General features: G+C 34.6%; 1 protein-coding gene across 1 annotated transcript; it reads left to right on the forward strand.

The window, feature by feature from the left end:
- The first annotated feature begins 8,808 nt into the window (after positions 1–8,808).
- Positions 8,809–25,718, forward strand: LOC143233297 (uncharacterized). The gene is made up of 4 exons (XM_076469428.1): positions 8,809–9,089; positions 17,676–18,041; positions 24,692–25,003; positions 25,521–25,718. The coding sequence occupies exons 1-4, from the start codon at positions 9,011–9,013 to the stop codon at positions 25,571–25,573; spliced, it is 810 nt and encodes a 269-aa protein (XP_076325543.1). The 5' UTR covers positions 8,809–9,010; the 3' UTR covers positions 25,574–25,718.
- The last annotated feature ends 508 nt before the right edge of the window (positions 25,719–26,226 follow it).

The following is a 26,226-nucleotide window of genomic DNA, read 5'->3' on the forward strand; positions in this document are numbered from 1 at the left end:
CTCAGTGAAGGTATAGTTGTGTAAAAGTAACAATTAGATATAGTATCAGATAAGAAGGTTTTCATGTATAATTACACTTTTACAAGTAGTTAATTGTTATTAGGCACACAGCTATATAATAGGCTATCTGTACTTTACCCTCTGCTGGTAACGAAACGAGAATTTTAGCATCATGAGTCCTCAGAGCTCCCGCAGAGACACAAGCGTATCATACATAATATTATATACATATGTATGTTCAGTAGAAACACCAACGTATCTTATATAATGTCTCTTCAATAGAGACAGATAAATTAGATCTTTACTTTTATGTATCATGGATCTCTGGCTTGGATAAAGGTCTCACTATTCACCTATAATATACAACATGTGCATTATGTTGTTTCTGGTTGGTTATACGAAATATGCTCTAATAAGGAGACAAGGGAATGACAGAGTTATATAACATATATCTATCTAAATCTGTTGTTTGTAGTTTTATGTTTCCGTTCATTTTAACCAGTTCTTCGTTCTTTATCACAAGACTGCATTTTGCAGTTTTCAATACACTGTTGGTTTGTTTCATCTGAACGTGCGTACATCGCCGAAACAAATCGGACAATCGACTAATCTCTGTTCAACAGCAATCGGCATCTATCGAGCCATTTTGTTTGTCGAAATGCTGCACTCACGCTTCTCTGTCACATAAATACAAATAACCCCGTGTGGTGTTTGTATCTTAGGTTATGTCAGTTTCTCAGTTTACCAAACTATCCGTAACTTATATTCTGACTCATATCAACACAGACACTTCGTAGAAACGAAATTCTATCTTTATTTTTTTTTTCGATTGTGAGTATGCGCAGTTTGAAAAAAGATAAAGTATGTACCTTATCCTAGAAGGAATTCAACCGAAACAACTGAACATATTTTTCTTTCAGTGCTTAAAGAAAACTACCTTTTATATAATATTTTAAAATATAGGGTGGTCCAGCATTATCATATCGATTTTAAAATTTAACAATTAACAAAATAATAAAATACAACTATCTAGTTTCCAACATCTTTTATACTAACTGAAACGTTTTTTATTAACATGTCAGTAAACTTATATCTGTGTATCATTTGTGGCTCTCATCACGTCTAATTAATATTCGATTTCAGTCCACGATCGCTGCAACATGTGACACGATGCAACATGAAACTGTTCCCAAAATAGGAATTTTCACTCACAGTTTCCAAATTTTTATGTTCATTACACTATACACGATATCCTTAACATATCCCCAAACATCTTTCCTGTACTTTTGTCTTACTTACACTGCACCATAGTTACGGATGGACATGATCCAAACGATACTTTGAGCCTTTTCTTGCACGGTGCCATTTTACGAGTAAACACAACTAACTAGAACAAAAAAACACACACCAAAAAACATGACAATAAAAACTGTTTGAGTTTTTTTACACGGTGTTGAAAACTGCATGGTTGTACTTCCTTAGTTACTTAGTAATTAAACTTTCAAATAGGAAAGTCAATATTGGATCACCACATATATTGATGCAATATTGTGTCATACACACGAGATTTCATTACAAACTGCTTTTTGTGACATCATGTTTTTAGTTAAGCACAAAGCTACACAACGGGCTATCTTTGATGTGCCAACAATGGGTATCGAAACCCGAATTTTAACGTCATAAGCCTGCAGACTACCCGCTGTGTCACTTCTATTAGACAATTAACAGTTAAGAATAGTTGTGATATAGCACTTTTTTCAAATTGGTGAAACAACTTTGATGTCTTAAAGCAGCTATAAGTTTGATTCTGATCAGATCATCATGAGTTTTACAGAATGAAGGGGAAATACTTGTCACTTATTCCAACTGTTCGTCTACTTAACAATGATTGTTGATTATAATCTGTTCATCTGATGTAGATGGCCTAAAACAAACAAAATCCCTCTTTGTTTAAAGGATACACTTTAACTGTTGGAACTATCCTTCTGTATTAAAAGTAGAGAAATCAACGTGATGTGTATCGAATGTATCATCAAACTTTACTGATTGACCAAATTATTAAGAACAATTGAACGTGATGTGAAATCTATGTTTTCATCAAAAATGTTTTTTTTTAATACATAGATTTCATGGTTCTTATCATTTCTGCTTTAAACGATTGTTTGTAAGAAGTGCTCTAGAAGAAAAATTATAAGAATTGAAGCTCTAAATACGACCACGTTAGATAATATATCTTTAAACAGTATCACAAGTATTGTCAATCAAACAAACACTGTAGACGATGAACTGTAGTATTTCAGTAGGATAAGGTCACATTATTAGAGAAATTCAAGACTATAGGGTCACAAATTAAGAAGAATTCAAGAATATAAGTCACTTAATTAAAAAATTCAAGACTATAGGGTCACAAATTAAAAAAAATCAAGAATATAAGGGCACATAATTAGAGATATTCAAGAAAAGAAGTTGAAATAAGTACAGGTTATAAAGTAACAGTTAACAGGTTGAAATAAGAACAGGTTAAAAAGTGACAGTTAACAGGTTGAAATAAGTACAGGTTATAAAGTAACAGTTAACAGGTTGAAATAAGTACAGGTTATAATGTAACAGTTAACAGGTTGAAATAAGTACAGGTTATAATGTAACAGTTAACAGGTTGAAATAAGTACAGGTTAAAAAGTGACAGTTAACAGGTTGAAGTAAGTACAGGTTATAAAGTAACAGTTAACAGGTTGAAATAAGTACAGGTCATGAAGTAACAGTCAACAGGTTGAAATAAGTACAGGTTATAATGTATCAGTTGTGAGGTTATCACAATCATAAATACATCAACAAATATTAAACTTCCCTTCTAATTAAACAACATTTTAAGCTCACAGCTACACAGTGTACATGCATACTCCAAATCACAGCTACACAGTGTAGAGACATACTCCGAATCACAGCTACGCAGTGTAGAGACACACTCCGAATCACAGCTACACAGTGTACAGATATACTCCGAATCACAGCTACACAGTGTACATGCATACTCCGAATCACAGCTACACAATGTACAGACATACTCCTAACTGAATTTGTTGTATTCAATGTAAGATAAATAGCCACCACTCACTATCTCGTGTATTTCATATTCATGGTTAGTATGTATTAGAGTTTAGTTTCGGCTACTATATACACAAAATGTCTTTACCTTAAAGTTTGTTCTGCAATGAATATTAATGTTTCAACCATTGTACTAATTTCCTGGGTTGTTACATGTGTATGTGTTGTCAGACTTTGCTAATGGTAAGATAGTTGTATTCTGAGTAACTATGGATTTCTAAGTAAATATCATTAATACATCTGGTTGTCAGACTTTGCTAATGGTAGGACAGTTGTATTGTGAGTAACTATGGATTTCTAAGTAAGTAACATTAATATATCTGGTTGTCAGACTTTGCTAATGGTAAGACAGTTGTATTCTGAGTAACTATGGATTTCTAAGTAAATAACATTAATATATCTGGTTGTCAGACTTTGCTAATGGTAGGACAGTTGTATTCTGAGAAACTATGGATTTCTAAGTAAATAACATTAATACATCTGGTTGTCAGACTTTGCTAATGGTAGGACAGTTGTATTCTGAGTAACTGTGGATTTCTAAGTAAATAACATTAATACATCTGGTTGTCAGACTTTGCTAATGGTAAGACAGTGTATTCTGAGTAACTATGGATTTCTAAGTAAGTAACAGTAATACATCTGGTTGCCAGACTTTGCTAATGGTAGGATAGTTGTATTCTGAGTAACTATGGATTTCTAAGTAAATAACATAGATACATCTGGTTGTCAGACTTTGTTAATGGTAGGACCGTTGTATTCTGAGTAACTATGGATTTCTAAGTAAATAACATTAATACATCTGACTGTCAGACTTTGCTAATGGTAGGATAGTTGTATTCTCAGTAACTATGGATTTCTAAATAAATAACATCAATACATCTGGTTGTCAGACTTTGCTAATGGTAGGACAGTTGTAGTCTGAGTAACTATAGATTTCTAAGTAAATATCATTAATACATCTGGTTGTCAGACTTTGCTAATGGTAGGACAGTTGTATTCAGAGTAACTATGGATTTCTAAGTAATAACATTAATACATCTGGTTGTCAGACTTTGCTAATGGTAGGACAGTTGTATTCTGAGAAACTATGGATTTCTAAGTAAATAACATTAATACATCTGGTTGTCAGACTTTGCTAATGGTAGGATAGTTGTATTCTGAGTAACTATGGATTTCTAAGTAAATATCATTAATACATCTGGTTGTCAGACTTTGCTAATGGTAGACAGTTGTATTCTGAGAAACTATGGGTTTCTAAGTAAATAACATTAATACATCTGGTTGTCAGACTTTGCTAATGGTAGGATAGTTTTATTCAGAGTAACTATGGATTTCTAAGTAATAACATTAATACATCTGGTTGTCAGACTTTGCTAATGGTAGGATAGTTGTATTCTGAGTAACTATGGATTTCTAAGTAAATAACATTAATACATCTGGTTGTCAGACTTTACTAATGGCAGGATAGTTGTATTCTGAGAAACTATGGATTTCTAATTAAATAACATTAATACATCTGGTTGTCAGACTTTGCTAATGGTAGGATAGTTGTATTCTGGGTAACTATGGATTTCTAAGTAAATAACATTAATATATCTGGTTGTCAGACTTTGCTAATGGTAGGACAGTTGTATTCTGAGTAACTATGGATTTCTAAGTAATAACATTAATATATCTGGTTGCCAGACTTTGCTAATGGTAGGACAGTTGTATTCTGAGTAATTATGGATTTCTAAGTAAATAACATTAATACATCTGGTTGTCAGACTTTGCTAATGGCAGGATAGTTGTATTCTGAGTAACTATGGATTTCTAAGTAAATAACATTAATACATCTGGTTGTCAGACTTTGCTAATGGTAGGATAGTTGTATTCTGAGTAACTATGGATTTCTAAGTAAATAACATTAATATATCTGGTTGTCAGACTTTGCTAATGGTAGGACAGTTGTATTCTGAGTAATTATGGATTTCTAAGTAAAACACATTAATATATCTGGTTGCCAGACTTTGCTAATGGTAGGACAGTTGTATTCTGAGTAATTATGGATTTCTAAGTAATAAAATTAATACATCTGGTTGTCAGACTTTGCTAATGGTAGGATAGTTGTATTCTGAGTAACTATGGATTTCTAAGTAAATAACATTAATACATCTGGTTGTCAGACTTTACTAATGGTAGGATAGTTGTATTCTGAGTAACTATGGATTTCTATGTAAATAACATTAATACATCTGGTTGTCAGACTTTGCTAATGGTAGGAGAGTTGTATTCTGAGTAACTATTGATTTCTAAGTAAATAACATTAATATATCTGGTTGTCAGACTTTGCTAATGGTAGGACAGTTGTATTCTGAGTAATTATGGATTTCTAAGTAAATAACATTAATACATCTGGTTGTCAGACTTTGCTAATGGTAGGACAGTTGTATTCTGAGTAACTATTGATTTCTAAGTAAATAACATTAATACATCTGGTTATCAGACTTTGCTAATGGTAGGATAGTTGTACTCTGAGTAATTATGGATTTCTAAGTAAATAACATTAATACATCTGGTTGTCAGACTTTGCTAATGGTAGGATAGTTGTATTCTGAGTAACTATGGATTTCTAAGTAAATAACATTAATACATCTGGTTGTCAGACTTTGCTAATGGTAGGATAGTTGTATTCTGAGTAACTATGGTTACGAGTATAACTGATAGAAATTTCTGATTGTTGTGTATGTGTATTATTAATATAAGAATATGTTTTTTTTATTTCTTGAATGCTATATTTAAGTCAGATATTATGAATTGAACAGAGAATATAAAACTTGAACAGAAAAATAAGTTATAATTAATAATTTATTGTGTATTACCTATTAATTAAAAAATTCACTATGTGAATATTAGCCCATAGAAATTAGGAGAAAAATTCTCCAGCGCATCAGCATGTTAAATATTTATGTAATCTTTCCAGAACCAAGATTCACAATAGAAAGTACAATATTTATTAATTATTAGACTTCAGATTTACTTTCTCCCTCACCTGTTTGATTCTTTTAATCATGGTAAAACTATAATCACGTGTTGTGTCTCAGTATGAGTCTATTACCCATGATGAAGCTATGGTCCTGTGTTGCATCCCTGAATGAGTCTATTACCCATGATGACGCTATGGTCATGTGTTGCATCCCTGAATGAGTCTATTACCCATGATGAAGCTATGGTCCTTTGTTGTGTCTCAGTATGAGTCTATTACCCATGATGAAGCTATGGTCCTGTGTTGTGTCTCAGTATGAGTCTATTACCCATGATGAAGCTATGGTCCTGTGTTGCATCCCTGAATGAGTCTATTACCCATGATGAAGCTATGGTCCTGTGTTGCATCCCTGAATGAGTCTATTACCCAAGATGACGCTATGGTCCTGTGTTGCATCCCTGAATGAGTCTATTACCCATGATGAAGCTATGGTCCTGTGTTGCATCCCTGAATGAGTCTATTACCCATGATGAAGCTATGGCCCTGTGTTGCATCCCTGAATGAGTCTATTACCCATGATGAAGCTATGGTCCTGTGTTGCATCCCTGAATGAGTCTATTACCCATGGTGAAACTGCATCATGTGTTGTGTTTCTGAATGAGTCTATTACCCATGATGAAGCTATGGTCCTGTGTTGTATCCCTGTATGAGTCTATTACCCATGGTGAAACTGCATCATGTGTTGTATTTCTGAATGAGTCTATTACCCATGATGAAGCTATGGTCCTGTATTGCATCCCTGAATGTGTCTATTACCCATGATGAAGCTAAGGTCCTGTGTTGCATCCCTGAATGAGTCTATTACCCATGATGAAGCTATGGTCCTGTGTTGTGTCTCAGTATGAGTCTATTACCCATGATGAAGTTATGGTCCTGTGTTGCATCCCTGAATGAGTCTATTACCCATGATGAAGCTATGGTCCTGTGTTGCATCCCTGAATGAGTCTATTACCCATGATGACGCTATGGTGCTGTGTTGCATCCCTGAATGAGTCTATTACCCATGATGACGCTATGGTCTTGTGTTGCATCCCTGAATGAGTCTATTACCCATGATGAAGCTATGGTCCTGTGTTGCATCCCTGAATGAGTCTATTACCCATGATGAAGTTATGGTCCTGTGTTGCATCCCTGAATGAGTCTATTACCCATGATGAAGCTATGGCCCTGTGTTGCATCCCTGAATGAGTCTATTACCCATGATGAAGCTATGGTCCTGTGTTGCATCCCTGAATGAGTCTATTACCCATGATGAAGCTATGGCCCTGTGTTGCATCCCTGAATGAGTCTATTACCCATGATGAAGCTATGGTCTTGTGTTGCATCCCTGAATGAGTCTATTACCCATGGTGAAATTGCATCATGTGTTGTGTTTCTGAATGAGTCTATTACCCATGATGAAGCTATGGTCCTGTGTTGTATCCCGGTATGAGTCTATTACCCATGGTGAAACTGCATCATGTGTTGTATTTCTGAATGAGTCTATTACCCATGATGAAGCTATGGTCCTGTATTGCATCCCTGAATGAGTCTATTACCCATGGTGAAGCTCTGATCATGTGTTGTATTTCTGAATGAGTCTATTACCCATGATGAAGCTATGGCCCTGTGTTGCATCCCTGAATGAGTCTATTACCCATGATGAAGCTAAGGTCCTGTGTTGCATCCCTGAATGAGTCTATTACCCATGATGAAGCTATGGTCCTGTGTTGTGTCTCAGTATGAGTCTATTACCCATGATGAAGTTATGGTCCTGTGTTGCATCCCTGAATGAGTCTATTACCCATGATGAAGCTATGGTCCTGTGTATCAATGAGATGATCATGATAAATAAATTTATTATCCACTAAAAAGATACCACTTCTATCCTGATAATTCCTTCATCTATGAACATTCTTCAGTTAACCCATTTGTAGGTCAACACATCTGACTTGTAGTCAATCAAAATAAAGGTTTTGAACCATCAAACTAAGCAGGAGAATTCTCATACGACACTTGACAACTAACTAAATGCTTTTCATCAAGGAAAGACCAATGTAGTTTGTCTTTAACCTGAGCTATGTAATCCTTTACTGTCTTGGCTATTAGCTAGTTGGTCCATAACTCAAAGTTAGAGAGGTAATGTTACTTATTCAGTAATTCAGTCCAGGTATTACAATATCCTTTTACTTTTAATCTAGGCTGAAAACTATCGTTTGAATTTCAATCTTGGGCAGGCAACAAGTAAAGCTATTTGACCTTAGATAGGCAACACTGTTTGAGCAGTTACTTATTATAGACAAGAATGATTGACCTTTAACATGGGTCAGGTCATGCTATCTGGCCGTTAACTTTAGTACATACTTCTTGATGCAGTCAAAACAATATAATCAAACCTTTAATGTGTGGATGGACAATACTTTAAACCTTCCTACTTGACCAATGATATGTTCCATGATTTTAATTGACCTCCGGTCTAGGAAACGCAATTTTACTTTATCATTACCTAAGATAAGCAGTTGTACTTTAAATTAGACGTGACATTCTCACAGCTGTCCGATATAACCTTTGTCACATCATAATTATTATAATCTTATTAACACATATGGAAGTACAATGTGTTATCAAAATAAAAGATAAAACATTCTTTGCCAGAGGTTGAACGCATCTGTGTGCGCCAACCAAATGTTCGAGTGGACTCACCCGTCTTTGCTCACGCACAGAGTCTGGATAATATATTTTTCCGCAACAAACGAGGAGAGAGAAAAGCGAACTATCGACCATCCGATCAGGCATGTTGACAACGGACAATAAGATCTGAAGTGGGTGTAACACTCTATCGTTATACTTTGGCTCGGAAGATATTCCACTGTAAGCTCCCGTTTCGTAGTATTTAAGACGATGGCGAAGATGAATTTTACTGCCCTTTCGTTTTACAAAACAATGCTTCTATTTTCAAGGCTTGTTTCTCTTCTGAAAGGTTTGTTTGAAATACATATTGTGAATTCAGGTTGGTTAATATATTTAACAAATATAATATAACTTATTTTATTTTAATTCTAACTGACCAGTTCGGATTGGAAATAATATACGTACAGAAATGTATAGTTTTAATTCACTTAATATTATGTTCAAAATAACGTTTTAAATGTCTCTGAAGGCCCGGCATCGCCAAGCGTGTTCAGGCGTTCGACTCGTAATCCGAGGGTCGCGGGTTCGAATCCCGGTCGCACCAAACATGCTCGCCCTCCCAGCCATGGGGGCGTTATAATGTTACGGTGAATCCTACTATTCATTGGTAAAAGAATAGTCCAAGAGTTGGCGGTGGATGGTGATGACTAGTTGCCTTCCCTCTAGTCTTACACTGCTAAATTAGCTAGCGCAGATAGCCCTCGAGTGGCTTTGCGTGAAATTAAAAAAAAACAAACAAAACAAATGTCTCTGAGTGTTAAAAACGAGTTAAACACTGCTGTTAAGAACTTGTTTTTACTGTTTTACTGACAAATATTTATACTTGGTGAGTAAACTGAAGTGGACGTCAACCACCTGATGTAAAAGTACAAGTGTAGAAGACGACGTTAAGAAAGTCTTTTATTGCGTTTTTACGACGGGTCGTTGCTGTCCATCCCAGTTTAGTCAACATAACTACAATCTGTGAAAGAACTCGTGTATCTTATCATGTGTGAACTTTCTACACAAATACAGATGTAAACAAAGATATTAAAAGTTTAAGGAGACAGCTGGTGTGTTTACTGTTCAGCACAACGCTACACAATGGTCTACCTGTGCTGTGTCCATCAGCACAACGCTACACAATGGTCTACTTGTGCTGTGTCCATCAGCACAACACTACACAATGGTCCACCTGTGCTGTGTCCATCACTGTTACCGAAACCCGTACTTTAGCGATATAAACCGTCAGACTTAAGTCTGAGCCACTGGACATTTTAAATGCTTTAACATAACGTATTCTAACGATTGTCAAAAGTAGATAAACAAGTCAGGGTGTACTTGACCCTCTTTCTATAACTGGAACAAAAATAACAATAATGTAAAAAAAAAAACACAAGCCTCTACAGTTTGGATGTTTCTTTCTTTGGAGTTAAGCACAAAGCTATACAATGGGCTATCTGTGCTCTGCACACCACGGGTATCGAAACCTGGTTTCTAGGAGTGTCAGTCGACAAATATACTACTGTTCCACTGGGGGGAAGCTAATACAAAGCACAAACACTACTTACAACACATACCGTGTTGTGGATATGAGTTTGAGTTACTTTGGAAAAACAAAAATACAACAAAAGCTAGAATTGAGGAACATAACAGAAATATGAGATTCTGTCTATAATATAAATCTATACCACGGAAGACCATGGGTTGTGGATCACGCACACATGAGGTTCAGAAGACCATGCATAGGTTGTGGGTCACGTACACATGGGGTTCAGAAGACCATAAGTTGTGAGTCACGCACAGGGGTTCAGAAGACTATGGGTTGTGGGTCACGTACACATGAGGTTCAGAAGACCATGGGTTGTGGGTCACGTACACATGGGGTTCAGAAGACCATGCATAGGTTGTGGGTCACGCAAACATGGGGTTCAAAAGACCATAATTTATGGGTCACGCACACATGGGGTTTAGAAGATTATAGGTTGCGGGTCACGCACACATGGGGTTCAGAAGACCATGGGTTGTGGGTCACACAAGGGTTCACAAGTATATCACTTTTTGTAGTGTTTTCAGGAATAGCTCCATATTATTTTTTTAAAAACATTCTTTTTATATTTTTGTAACCTAGGCTTTATTATAGATTACATAAACTAGCCTATAATTCAACAGTCTATATGTTGTTCTTGTTTTCAACCAATATTTTATTGAAAATCACAGCACTGAGTCGACAAGTTTTAAGCCGGTTTTATTTTATCATAGATTTATAGCAGTTTTATCAGTTCAAGAAGAAAACTAGAGCACTACGTAAAGACGACACATACATATATATATACATACATATTGCCACGATGTAACAACGTTACAGAACTTATTCTGAGTAATATTCCGAGTTTATCACGCTCTCTTTCAGCAGTGTTTACTCTTCCTGTCCTCAATTAGGCTGTTTCCCGCTAATCTTGATGTATGAAAGTAATACATCGATTTAAGTTGAGCTGTGCAGGTAAATATTCCTGACCGAAATGTCAGGCTGCGTTTAACCTTCACATAATCCAAAGCACACCAAGAGAGGCCAGCGCCAGTAATTTATTAGACCAGTTTCACAGTAATGTATTTTTAACGACGAAACCTAATCTTCTTAAGTTTGGCATAAATATGTCATTCATCAGGAAGACAAAATTCCCAGTAAATGTTTTATTGACGTGATTATAAAAACTGTAACCTTAAAACACGTGATAGTAATAATGAAATGTTGTTTAAAATTAACTTCTGTCTGACATCTATCTTAATTTACTTTAATTGTTATATCTGTTAATTAGTTTCTTTGTTCATTGCTGTGCAAAAAGCAAAACAGACAGGTTAACTATGTTCTGTCGATTGTGGGTATCGAAACTCGGTTTTTAGCGTTATAACCGTACAGACTTACCATTGAACCACCAGGAGGCGAATTGCTATTAATCTACGAGTTACCATCATTTTAAAGAAAGAAACAGCGCATTTTGTCTTATTTTATAGTAGTATTATGATATATATTGTACAATTCTATTGCAATATTTTCGAGAAGACACTGTTCAGTGTTGGGTTTTCCAATCATTACAGTTTTATACAAAACGGGTGACTTACATATAAATTAACCGGACGAGAATAGAAGTTTAAGATGGCGTCAGAGGTTCAAAGACAGGATACGTGTATTTTAATAACATGAATCTGTCTTCTTTGTTTATGATTTCGCGCGAAGCTACACGAGGGCTACCTGCGCTAGCCGTCATCCATTTAGCATGTGTAAGACTAGAGGGAAGGCAACTAGTCCCCCCAACTTTTGGGCTACTCTTTTACCAATGAATAGTGGAATTGACCGTAACTTTACAGCATCATCCCGACTGAAAGGGCGAGCATGTTTGGTGTAACAGAGATTCAAACCCGCGACTCTCAGACCGCAAGTCGAGCACCCTAACTACCTGGGCATGCCTGGCTGACCAGCGTTAACCTAAATGTTCCCAACTAGCTTTCTTCAGGTAGCATATCTCCGGGCATCAGCAGGTCATATAGTGTTACCTTCTAACCTGTTTTTGAAGGACACTCTCGTTTCGCCGATCAAATTGACCGTTTTTCTGTCACAAATAATCAAGTTCAGATCTTTATAAACGATTCAAACAGTAATTAACTTAGATCTCGTGGGTAAAATTCGTATTAATCCAATTTATATTTATATACTATTACTTTGTCAAATTAACGTTGGGTGGAAATTTTCAAAACATCTCTAGGTGTAGGTTTTTCTGGAAATTAAAAGAAAAAGATAAAATAGAAACAGAGATATATTTAACAACATCTACGCACGCTCAGAATACGTGCATACTTCATAGGTGTTTCATACAGCAAGTCTTACGTGACACAAACTCTTGTCATACCACCAATCTTGAAACATACAAGCGCGTATTTACTATTACCTTATGTGTGGCAGCCATTTTCAAGACGAAAAGTAATTCCGCCACCAGGTGGATAAAGTATTCCGGTTATCTATCTCTGCCTAACTGCGACTTTTTTCGTGTGGCTGTTTTTAAACTATAGGGGGCGCATATAACAAAACTAGGGACATCATTTGGGAAGGGTGGGAACAAAGAAGCCTAATCGTCATTTCACAAATGAATTAGAGGGGAGAGGGAAAGACAAACTTCACATGCCCTTTCACTTCAATTGGTGTAATTTTCATCGCTTAATGACTAGAAATTAAACGTATCTCACAACAACTGTTTATATGGGGCCCATTCTCCAGAATAAGAGGCACGACCGCATCTGCTAATCTCCAAACACACACATAATTAGCCTTTGTGTCTAATATGTTTTAAATATTCTAAGCTCTTAGACAAAGAAAACGAATTAACGGTTGGTAAGTCTATCTACATATACATTTACAACCATGTTTGTACTAACGGTTGGTAAGGCTATCTACATATATATTTACAGCCATGTTTGTACTAACTGTTGGTAAGTCTATCTACATATATATTTACAACCATGTTTGTATTAACGATTGTTAAGTCTATCTACATATACATTTACAACCATGTTTGTACTAACGGTTGTTAAGTCTATTTACATATACATTTACAACCATGTTTGTACTAACGGTTGTTAAGTCTATCTACATATATATTTACAAACATGTTTGTGCTAACGGTTGTTAAGTCTATCTACATATACATTTACAACCATGTTTGTACTAACGGTTGGTAGTCTATCTACATATATATTTACAAACATGTTTGTACTAACGGTTGTTAAGTCTATCTACATATACATTTACAACCATGTTTGTACTAACGGTTGTTAAGTCTATCTACATATACATTTACAACCATGTTTGTACTAACGGTTGGTAAGTCTATCTACATATATATTTACAAACATGTTTGCACTAACGGTTGTTAAGTCTATCTACATACATATTTACAACCATGTTTGTACTAACGGTTGGTAAGTCTATCTACATATACATTTACAACCATGTTTGTACTAACGGTTGGTAAGTCTATCTACATATATATTTACAACCATGTTTGTACTAACGGTTGGTAAGTCTATCTATATATATATTTACAAACATGTTTGTACTAACGGTTGTTAAGTCTATCTACATATACATTTACAACCATGTTTGTACTAACGGTTGGTAAGTCTATCTACATATATATTTACAACCATGTTTGTATTAACGATTGTTAAGTCTATCTACATATATATTTACAAACATGTTTGTACCAACGGTTGTTAAGTCTATCTACATATACATTTACAACCATGTTTGTACTAACGGTTGTTAAGTCTATCTACATATATATTTACAACCATGTTTGTACTAACGGTTGTTAAGTCTATCTACATATATATTTAGAAACATGTTTGTACTAACGGTTGGTAAGTCTATCTACATATATATTTACAAACATGTTTGTATTAACGGTTGTTAAGTCTATCTACATTATATATACAAACATGTTTGTATTAACGGTTGGTAAGTCTATCTACATATATATTTACAAACATGTTTGTACTAACGGTTGGTAAGTCTATCTACATATATATTTACAACCATGTTTGTATTAACGGTTGTTAAGTCTATCTACATATATATTTACAACCATGTTTGTACTAACGGTTGGTAGTCTATCTACATATATATTTACAACCATGTTTGTACTAACGATTGGTAGTCTATCTACATATATATTTACCACCATGTTTGTACATTTCAAATCAAACTTTATAACTTTATCATTTCCTTTCTTTGCCTTATTCTCACGTTCTGGGTTACACAAAGACTTCGTTATGATCACTTCTATTTAATTTCAGGCCAGGCATGACCAGATGGGTTAAGGTGTTCGACTCGTAATTGGAGGGTCGCGGGTTCGAATCCCCGTCGCACCAAACATGTTCGCCCTCTCAACCGTGGAGCGTTACAATCTTACTATCAATCCCACTATTAGTTGGCAAAATACTAGCCCAAGAGTAGGTGGTGGGTGGTGATGACTAGCTCCCTTCCCTCTAGTCTTACACTGTTAAATTAGGTAGTCTATCTACAAATAAGGTATTTAATTTTCTGTATCTAATTCGTGTTAAGGTTTGTGTTAATTTAATTCCTGGACGTTTACAATGGTGTTTGTTTAACAAGCATAAAGCATGACAAACGAAAAGCTTAAATACATTTTTAAATAACTGTTTTAAGCAAAAATTAACGTAATTATTTTGTGATATTAATATTGTTTGTTTTTTTAATTTCGCACAAAGCTACTCGAGGGCTGTCTGCGCTAGCCGTCCCTAATTTAACAGTGTAAGACTAGAGGTAAGGCAGCTACTCAACATCACCCACCGCCCACTCTTGAGCTACTCTTTCACCAACGAATAGTGGGATTGACCATCACTTATAACGTCCCGACGGCTGAAAAGGCGAGCATGTTTGGTGCGACCGGGATTCGAACCCACGACCCTCAGATATTAATATTGTGGATTGACAGGAGACTTCTAGATTTCATTTGAGACATGAAAATTATTAGAACTCAAACCTTTTTGTGGTAAGCTCCAAACCCGAAAGGACAAGTTATACCAGTTCATTTCTTTGAGGTATTAAGTCAGGTTTTATCTCAAATAATCAGTGTTTCAACTGAGTTTAATCTAAATAACTTCGAGGAGATAAAATTATTTCAATAATAATTACATATGTTAAACAGAACTGTGCTTAGTTCATTAACTGTAAGCAACGTCTGAGCGTTATAAACTGAACTTAATTCGTTAACTATAAGCAACATCTGAGCGTTATAAACTGAACTTAATTCGTTAACTATAAGCAACGTCTGAGCGTTATAAATTGAACGTAATTCGTTAACTATAAGCAACGTCTGAGCGTTATAAACTGAACTTAATTCGTTAACTATAAGCAACGTCTGAGCGTTATAAACTGAACTTAATTCGTTAACTGTAAGCAACGTCTGAGCGTTATAAACTGAACTTAATTTGTTAACTATAAGCAACGTCTGAGCGTTATAAACTGAACTTAATTCGTTAACTGTAAGCAACGTCTGAGCGTTATAAACTGAACTTAATTCGTTAACTGTGAGCAACGTCTGAGCGTTATAAACTGAACTTAATTCATTCACTATAAGTGATATCTCAGTGTTATAATCTCGAAGCAACTTCTTACTGAATCTCATATTCTTCCAGCAATATCTTTCAGCCGTTCTACTCTCCTAACGTAATGTAATATCTTTCAGCCGTTCCACTCTCCTAACGTAAGGATAAATTTTTCAGCCGTTCCTCTCTTCTAACATAACATAATACTTTGGGTCGTGCATGGCCAGGTGGTTAGGGCGCTCAATTCGTAATCTGAGGGTTGCGGGTTCTCCGTCACACCAAACATGCTCGTCCTTACAGCTGTGGGGGCTTTATTATATCGGCCAATGCCCAGGAGTTGGCAGTAGGTACTGATGACTAGCTGCCTTTCCTCTAGTCTTACACTACTAAATTATGGACGGCTAGAGCAGATAGCCCTCGTGTAACTTTGCAAAAAATAAAACAAACGTAATATTTATTGTACAACAATCTATTGAATATTTATTTCAAATCACGTACGCCCCTCAGTCTGTGGACTTATACCTGTGAAAACTGGGTTTCGATGTTCGTGATTGGCAAATTGTTTTTCTTTGTTTCTTGAATTTCACGTATGGTTTTGATCTACAACAAACTGTTTGTTCTAAATTTCGCTACAAAGCTACACGAGGGCTATCTGCGCTAGCTGTCACTAATTTAGCAATTTAAGACAAGAGGGAAGACAGTCATCATTACCCACCGCAAACGTATGAGAAACTCTTTTAACAACTAACAGCCGTCACGTTATAACGCCCCCACGGTTGACAGGGGGAGAATGTTTGGTGTTACGAGGACTAAACCCCTCATATTGCGAGTCGAACCCCCTAACTACCTGGACATTCCGGGCCGAAGATTACAATAAATATCATGTTATGGCCAATAAAATTTAAATTGGGTTAATAGGAAAATGACAGTAAATCACAGACTGGAATCTCTTATAAACAACCTTTAAAATCAGTTATTATAGCAGACTGATGTAGTCTTTAAATATTAAACGTTACGATAACATTCTTTTATGGAGCTAAATTTACTTATATAAAAAGTGCTAGACAGGGCGTAGCTTAATAATAATAGTTCTGGACAGCGTGTCCGAATGTCTAGGGTTCGATTCCCCTTGTCGCAAAGTCAAGCTCTCAGCTTTAGGTGTGTTATAACAGTCATAATCAAATCCTACTGATGTGGCTCAAGAGTTGGCGGTGGGTGATGTTGACTATAGTTCCTTTTCCTGTTCTCCGGCATGGCCAGGTGGTTAAGGCATTCGACTTTTAATCTAAGGATCAAGGGTTAGAATACCCGTCACACCAAACATGCTCGTCCTTTCAGCCGTGGGGGCGTTGTAATGTGATGGTCAACTGTTGGTAAAAGAGTAGCCCAAGAGTTGGCGGTGGGTGGTGATGACTAGCTGCCTTCCCTCTAGTCTTACACTGCTAAATTAGGGACGGCTAGCGCAGATAGCCCTCGCGTAGCTTTGCGCGAAATTCAAAACAAACCAAATCCTTGTAGTCTATCAGTTAAAAAGGCACAGTGGTATGTCAGCAAACTTACAACGCTAAAAACCAGGTTTCGATACAAAAGGTGAACAATGGGCTATCTGTGCTCTGCCCATCACGGGTTTCGATACAAAGATGCACAGTTTAATAGAAGTATAATTCTGTGTCTATATGTATATATATCATAGTAGTTAATAAATTATAATAAATGTTGTATGAAAACATTATTACAAATATTTGTAGTACGTTTTGTGTTTCTATTTCAGATGCTAATCCGGTAAAAATTATTAATTTTGAGGTCCCACGTTGGGTTCCCAATGGAACAAGCCACGTGATCCTAGATTGCCGATATCGGTACACAGAGAATGACCTGAGACTTGTGGTCAAATGGTTTTTCAACGACGATTCAGAACCAGTTTACCAGTGGATACCAGAACTGGAGAAACGTCACGTAGCTGAATTTCTTTTTGGACGACTGAACCTCAGTTTTAGTGTAGACTCGAGTGACAGATACTCTCGTTACCGAGCTCTCTATATTCTCAATCCTTCGCTTGAAATGTCTGGAAAGTATACCTGTCATGTTGCATCATTAGCAGGACAGGACTCTCGACACCAGGAAATGTTAGTTTATGGTTAGTTATGAAAATAAAATCATTTTAGTTTTTACTTACTTGAGTACGCTATAACAGGAAGACAAGAACGTAGAGTTGACTCTGTGGTATAACTAGTTTTTATCTTTACACAGGAACTACACAAAATCCTTCTCTCATAAAGTATTTTTCAATGCTGAATAAAAAACGGAATTTAAATATTTACTGACTGTGATAAGGTAAAAGAGAATAAAAGATATGAAACACGGATTCTTGAATATAGTATTAGATGTAATTACACGGACCAGGACGATTACTGCTGTTAGTGTAAAACGAACAACGTAGAAAGTGAAATTAATTCAAGGCCCGAAAGGATAAAAGCTTCTATCGCACGAGACCAGTAATTGAACGGACTTAACTGATGACAGCTGATCGCGCCCCCACTCATTACTGGAAGTCACCTAGGTCTAAGTGTGCCCCCACTCATTACTGGAAATCACCTAGGTCTAAGTGTGCCCCTACTCATTACTGGAAATCACCTTGGTCTAAGTGTGCCCCCATGTCATTGATCTTTATTCACTTATGAAGACAAATATTTAAAGAGAAGGCTAAAGACAAATATTTAGAGAGAAGGCTAGCGGTTTTTTCTTTCAATAAAATATTTCAAGCACGTGCATGACTAAGCCCTTAAAATGTGCGGTGGTCCATTTAACCTTAGAAATAGATGTACAAGGAAGCTGTGAACGTTAAAGACGTCAATAAAACTCCTTACGAATAACTGAATTTGCACTTTGTTTTCCAACGGAAGGCCACATAACAGGCTGTCTGTAACGAGTCCTGAGCACCTTAAGAGAAGGGGTGGGTTATTAATGTTCGTCTTTACTTTTGTGTTTAATTGTATGATAAATCTATTTCTGTATTATATAAGTGCACCCTTGACGTAACAATACTTCAGAAACATAGATTAAAGTGGATAAATTAAAAACTACGTTACTAAGATGACATCTTAACAAAGGGAGACTAAGTTACATCAAATCGTTTTTGCTCGAAATGTTCTAACTGTAGCTGTCTAAAAACAAGACGAAATTTTTTAGAGGGCTAAAGTCAACGTCCCTTAGTTGTTTGTGTTTTATATAGAAAGCTACATGAAAGATTATTTTGCGCTCTGTCCACTAGAGGGAAACGTATCCCTCTTTTAATATTTTACGTTTTTCAGACATGAAACGCTGTTTTGTAATAACACTTACAGATGATATGTTGTCTAGTTATAACACGGGACCAGATGTTTATCATATTACACTCCCAGACTTATCTATGTGTCACTGGAGGAGCGACAGTTCATAAATATATGGATTGTCAGATGTAGTATACCAGTTACAAACAACTATTTTTATATGGTCAGTTTCACGACACATGTACTATACCAGTTACAAACAACTCTTTTTAAATGATCAGTTTCACGACATATGTAGTATAATACATACAAACAACTATTTTTTACATTGTCAGATTCACGACATGTGTAATATAACAGTTACAAACAACTATTTTTACATTGTCAGATTCACGACATGTGTAATATAACAGTTACAAACAAGTGTTTTTACATTGTCAGATCCACGACATGTGTAATATAACAGTTATAAAGAAGTATTTTTACATTGTCAGATTCACGACATGTGTAATATAACAGTTATAAAGAAGTATTTTTACATTGTCAGATTCACGACATGTGTAATATAACAGTTACAAACAAGTATTTTTACATTGTCAGATTCACGACATGTGTAATATAACAGTTACAAACAAGTATTTTTACATTGTCAGATTCACGACATGTGTAATATAACAGTTACAAACAAGTATTTTTAAATGATCAGTTTCACGACATATGTAGTATAATACATACAAACAAGTATTTTTACATTGTCAGATTCATGACATGTGTAATATAACAGTTACAAACAAGTATTTTTACATTGTCAGTTTTACGACATGTGTAATATAACAGTTACAAACAAGTATTTTTATATGGTCAGTTTTACGACATGTTTAATATAACAGTTACAAACAAGTATTTTTACATTGTCAGATTCACGACATGTGTAATATAACAGTTATAAAGAAGTATTTTTACATTTTCAGATTCACGACATGTGTAACATAACAGTTTCAAACAACTATTTTTACATTGTCAGATTCACGACATGTGTAATATAACAGTTACAAACAAGTATTTTTACATTGTCAAATTCACGACATGTGTAATATAACAGTTACAAACAAGTATTTTTACATTGTCAGTTTTACGACATGTGTAATATAACAGTTACAAACAAGTATTTTTATATGGTCAGTTTTACGACATGTGTAATATAACAGTTACAAACAAGTATTTTTACATTGTCAGATTCACGACATGTGTAATATAACAGTTAGAAACAAGTATTTTTACAGGATGTTGAACAGTTTCATTAATACACATTGTAGTTTAAAAGGATAAAACTAACCTGCATGAAAATAGTTACGTTCAAAGTTTTAAAGTAAGTCGTAAACGTTTCTAACTTGAATTATAAATGTATATACCAAATTGTTTAATATATTAAAAGAGAGAAGTTAAGAATACAAGTACGTCAGTAGGAACAGTTAATGTCACCAGCGCGTCATTTCTGAGAAGTTTTCTATTTTTTATTTTCCGGGACTTTAGGCACTTGAATATGTTGAATTTTACTAATGAACCGACAACCATCATCCTTAAAACACTTTTTAGCGTAGTGGCTCTTTTCCATACCTGTTATATATAATATAAAACTGGAATTTTATTTTTCTCAAAGTCTGTTCGAAACGTTTTCAAATGTTTTGTCAGCAAGAAGCGTTAAAGTCTGGATTGTGTGTACGTCAACATTTGAGTTAATAATTAGTGCGTTAATTTTCGAATACAGATTTTACTGTCGAACTGACAGATAGGTCAGAGACAATTGTTTTATTTTCAGAAGTAGTCAAAAGAGAAGCAGTAAAACGCTATGCGCAATTCCTTTGGTCTAAAAGTTGTTTTCTGTGAATTAGACATGAATGACCATAAGTAAAAACGTGTTGGTAAACAACTAGTCTTAAAAACATGTTATATTCCCACTTATTTCTCGTGTCTGAAAGGATAAAGTTTTTCTTAACTTGAGAGGCATCCACAATGAAACATGTAATGGAGCTAATTCTATAATTAGATCAGTGAACGGCACGAGCTTTGAGGAAATTACATTTAGGGGGTGTAGATCCTCTCCGACAACCGTTGGGGATATCTCAGGGTTGACCAATAAAGACGAAAAAGTCCTGCTAATAACTGGCGGTTCTCGGATCTTAAGATTGGGTTATGTTTCTCCATGAATTTCGATAGTTGAGTTTCGACGAAAAACAAACACGAGAGAGATATACATATATACACTGAACAAACGTTTAACGAAAGTCTCACAGGTTTAAAGTACAAAGACCTAGTACTACAACACCAATAAACAGTTATACACTTGACGTTAGGGCAAGCAATGTTCATGTTTGCTTGTAGAATCACGTAGAGCAAATAATAAAGACTGGTAAATAATGTGCTGTTTGTGAGGTTCTTCGCCCCTCCTGCACCTTGGGCTGGAGGGTAAACATCTCTAAATTAAAATATAAAACATGTAACGTTAACTCTAATTTCCAGTTAAATTTCATCAGAAACATAATAATTTTTATTTGAGTTGAATATAAACCTGTGCTCCATATCCTGTGAAAAAAGTTATACAAGAATCGCTTATGGCAAATAATTTACTTAAACTATAAGCGAAAACCAAACGGCGCCAGTAGATATGAAAGTTAAGTACAATGTGACGAGAAAACTTGAGGGGTATTGTTAGAGTAAGAAAGAGAAAATACACTAACCTTGAATCTATCAAATACACTAACCATGAATCTATCAAATACACTAACCATGAATCTATCAAATACAATAACCATGAATCTATCAAATACAATAACCATGAATCTATCAAATACACTAACCTTGAATCTATCAAATACACTAACCATGAATCTATCAAAATACACTAACCTTGAATCTATCAAAATACACTGACCTTGAATCTATCAAAATACACTAGTCTTGAATCTATCAAATACACTAACCTTGAATCTATCACAATACGCTAACCTTGAATCTATCAAATACACTAACCTTGAATCTATCACAATACGCTAACCTTGAACCTATCAAATACACTAACCTTGAATCTATCAAATACACTAACCTTGAATCTATCAAATACACTAACGTTGAATATATCAAATACACTAACCTTGAATCTATCAAAATATACTAACCTTGAATCTATTAAAATACACTAACCTTGAATATATCAAAATACACTAACCTTGAATATATCAAAATACACTAACCTTGAATCTATTAAAATACACTAACCTTGAATCTATTAAAATACACTAACCTTAAATCTATCAAATACACTAACCTTGAATCTATCAAATATGCTAACCTTGAATCTATTAAAATACACTAACCTTGAATATATCAAAATACACTAACTTTGAATCTATCAAATACACTAACTTTGAATCTATCAAATACACTAACCTTGAATCTATCAAATACACTAACCTTGAATCTATCAAATACACTAACCTTGAGTCTATCAAATACAGTTACCTTGAATCTATCAAATACACTAACTTTGAATCTATCACATACACTAACTTTGAATCTATCAAATACACTAACCTTGGATCTATCAAATATGCTAACTTTGAATCTATCAAATACACTAACTTTGAATCTATCAAAATACACTAACCTTGAATCTATTAAATACACTAACCTTGAATCTATCAAATACACTAACTTTGAATCTATCAAATATACTAACCACGAATCTATCAAATACACTAACCATGAATCTATCAAATACGCTAACTTTGAATCTATCAAATACACTAACTTTGAATCTATCAAATACACTAACCTTGAATCTATCAAATACACTAACCATGAATCTATCAAATACGCTAACTTTGAATCTATCAAATACACTAACTTTGAATCTATCAAAATACACTAACCTTGAATCTATCAAATACACTAACCTTGAATCTATCAAAATACACTAACCTTGAATCTATCACATACACTAACCATGAATCTATCAAAATACACTAACCATGAATCTATCAAATACACTAACTTTGAATCTATCAAAATACACTAGCCTTGAATCTATCAAATACACTGACCTTGAATCTATCAAAATACACTAACCTTGAATCTATCAAATACACTAACCTTGAATCTATCACAATACGCTAACCTTGAATCTATCAAATACACTAACCTTGAATCTATCAAATACACTAACGTTGAATCTATCAAATACACTAACCTTGAATCTATCAAAATACACTAACCTTGAATCTATTAAAATACACTAACCTTGAATATATCAAAATACACTAACCTTGAATCTATTAAAATTCACTAACCTTGAATATATCAAAATACACTAACCTTGAATCTATCAAATACACTAACCTTGAATATATCAAAATACACTAACCTTGAATCTATTAAAATACACTAACCTTGAATATATCAAAATACACTAACCTTGAATCTATTAAAATACACTAACCTTGAATCTATTAAAATACACTAACCTTGAATCTATCAAATACACTAACCTTGAATATATCAAAATACAATAACCTTGAATCTATTAAAATACACTAACCTTGAATATATCAAAATACACTAACCTTGAATCTATTAAAATACATAACCTTGAATCCATCAAATCTGTGAAAAGGGATATTGTAAAACGTGCTTCTTAAACTTCACTTAACCCTATTCATCTCCTAATGAAACCGAAAGCTTGAAAATACTTGAGCGCTCCTCTGCGTCTAACTATAAAATACAAAATAATTTTGAAATTTTATTTTTTACATAAATATATATAGAACGTTCAGGTAGTATAGTATCTTATGAAATAAGTAATAATGAAGACCAACATTATAAACATTTAGAAATTTTATTAAATTGACAACCGGCAAGACGTTTGACACGAAATAATCATGAAATAAAATTAATCTCATTACATCGAGCAGCTTGCCCGAGGTAAAGATAAATCACAGATTAGGGTTAGCTACAGAGAGAAATCAGCTTCAGTAATTAGGACATTAATTAACAAGCTGAGGGTTAAGGTGTATTAAACGTAAATACCACCCTGAGCTAAGTCGTCATCTTAAGAGAGTTTGCAATGACCCCCTTCACGACTTTTAAAATGACAGGTTTTTATATCATCCCAGGCTAACATAGACGAACCCTTGTTAAAAGGTCACGAGACAAATCACAATCCTTCCATCGATTGGTTTATAAATCTGCCTGGATTCATCTATAGGTGTTTGATATTAATTAAATAAATCATTAATTTAATATATCCATGCTGAATTAAATAACTGCTTCCAGCCTTGTGTTTTTCTCACTCATAATCACTCTTATTAAACTTAAAGGCGAGCTCTGTATATATTTTCTACAAAAGTTTCTATCGATCTATGTGATAAGTTTATACTCTAATATTAGGTTTAAATAAATTACGAAGCTTTTAGAGAATGTAGATATCTAACGGAGAAGTTCTGTATTTTTATTTTTTTGACAGTTCCAGCTACAACTTTTAATTTTACTCTCACTAAATGCTCTGAAACTGAAGTCAGTTTCCTCTGCGACGCCAGAGGGCTGTACCCTCGCCCTCACATATCAGTGAGTCTTCTGCCTTTGGATTACGAGGATAAAAAAACCTACAAGAGAACGACGAGTCAGGTTATTAAAACTGACGCCACCTATAGCACATCATTGACTGGAAAACTCTTCGTCTCCGAATTTCCAGACCGTCGGCCACCGGTTCTAGAATGCAGAGTCGAGATTCCGGGAACAAATTACAAAATATCCAAACAAATTAGTTATTTTCCAGGTAAGTAAGGAAATTAGAATTTAAATGCTTTAAGCTTTTCACTAATTAAATTTATTAGCATATATGTCATTACTGATACTTAACCTAAGCTCATTTTAACACCTTCCTGGGTTCTTGATGGGTTCCTGTTTAGCTTCACCGGAAAATGATCTACTAGGGTTAATGACTACATTAATACCCATTGTCAAAGTAAAACCCAAACACTAATTACTACATAAATACCCACTATCAGTGTAAAAAAACAAAACACTAATTATGACGTAAATATCCATTGTTAGAATAAATAAACTTGTCGTGGGAATAAAACGTGCTTGAAAAATTGTTAAACACAGATGTTTATTTATTTATATTACTAAGTTTTGAAGAATGGTTGTGGAATAGGCGTTTTTCTTTTGTGAATGATCTAGTTAAACTAGTTTAAAATATAAATAATAACATTTGTAAATCTGTTCCATAAAACCTATATTTATATATACATGCTATATTAAGTTTACAGCGAATGTTTGTTTTTATACAGGTCTGCACGACGCAAACACAGGTAACTTTCTGATTTTCTTGTCCGTCTTCTAACAGCAAGATGAAATAATTTGAAGGGGTAAATATTTTGCTTGTTTGTATGTTCTTTGAAAACAAAGCTGCATTGGGCTATCTGCCGTATCCGCCGCGGACAATCGAATCAGGGATTCTCGCATTGTAAGACAGTACACTTCCCGCTGACACCAGAGTGACAAGTGATTTGTATTTACAGACCGTATTATTTTTCATTGTCATTTTCGGTTAGAGTAGCCCACGAGCTGGTAGTGTTGACTGTTTAAAGTTAGGATCAGCGGATAGCCCTCGAATAGACTTTAGCCTAGTTCAACAAACAACCACTTATTGACTTGTATAGTACTTATTGAATAATTATTTACCCAAATGAAAATGTTGTATCAGTTTTATTCCTTGTTTTCTTGGAATTAAAATGTTTCATTTCCTAAAATACACCGAAAACACATTCACATGTAATGTTTCATTTCCTAAAATACACCGAAAACACATTCACATGTAATGTTTCATTTCCTAAAATACACCGAAAACACATTGATATGTAATGTTTCATTTCCTAAAATACACCGAAAACACATTCATATGTAATGTTTCATTTCCTAAAATACACCGAAAACACATTCATATGTAATGTTTCATTTCCTAAAATTCACCGAAAACACATTCATATGTAATGT

Source organism: Tachypleus tridentatus, chromosome 12, assembly GCF_004210375.1.
Source record: "Tachypleus tridentatus isolate NWPU-2018 chromosome 12, ASM421037v1, whole genome shotgun sequence".
In the NCBI taxonomy this organism is placed as follows: Eukaryota; Metazoa; Arthropoda; class Merostomata; order Xiphosura; family Limulidae; genus Tachypleus; species Tachypleus tridentatus.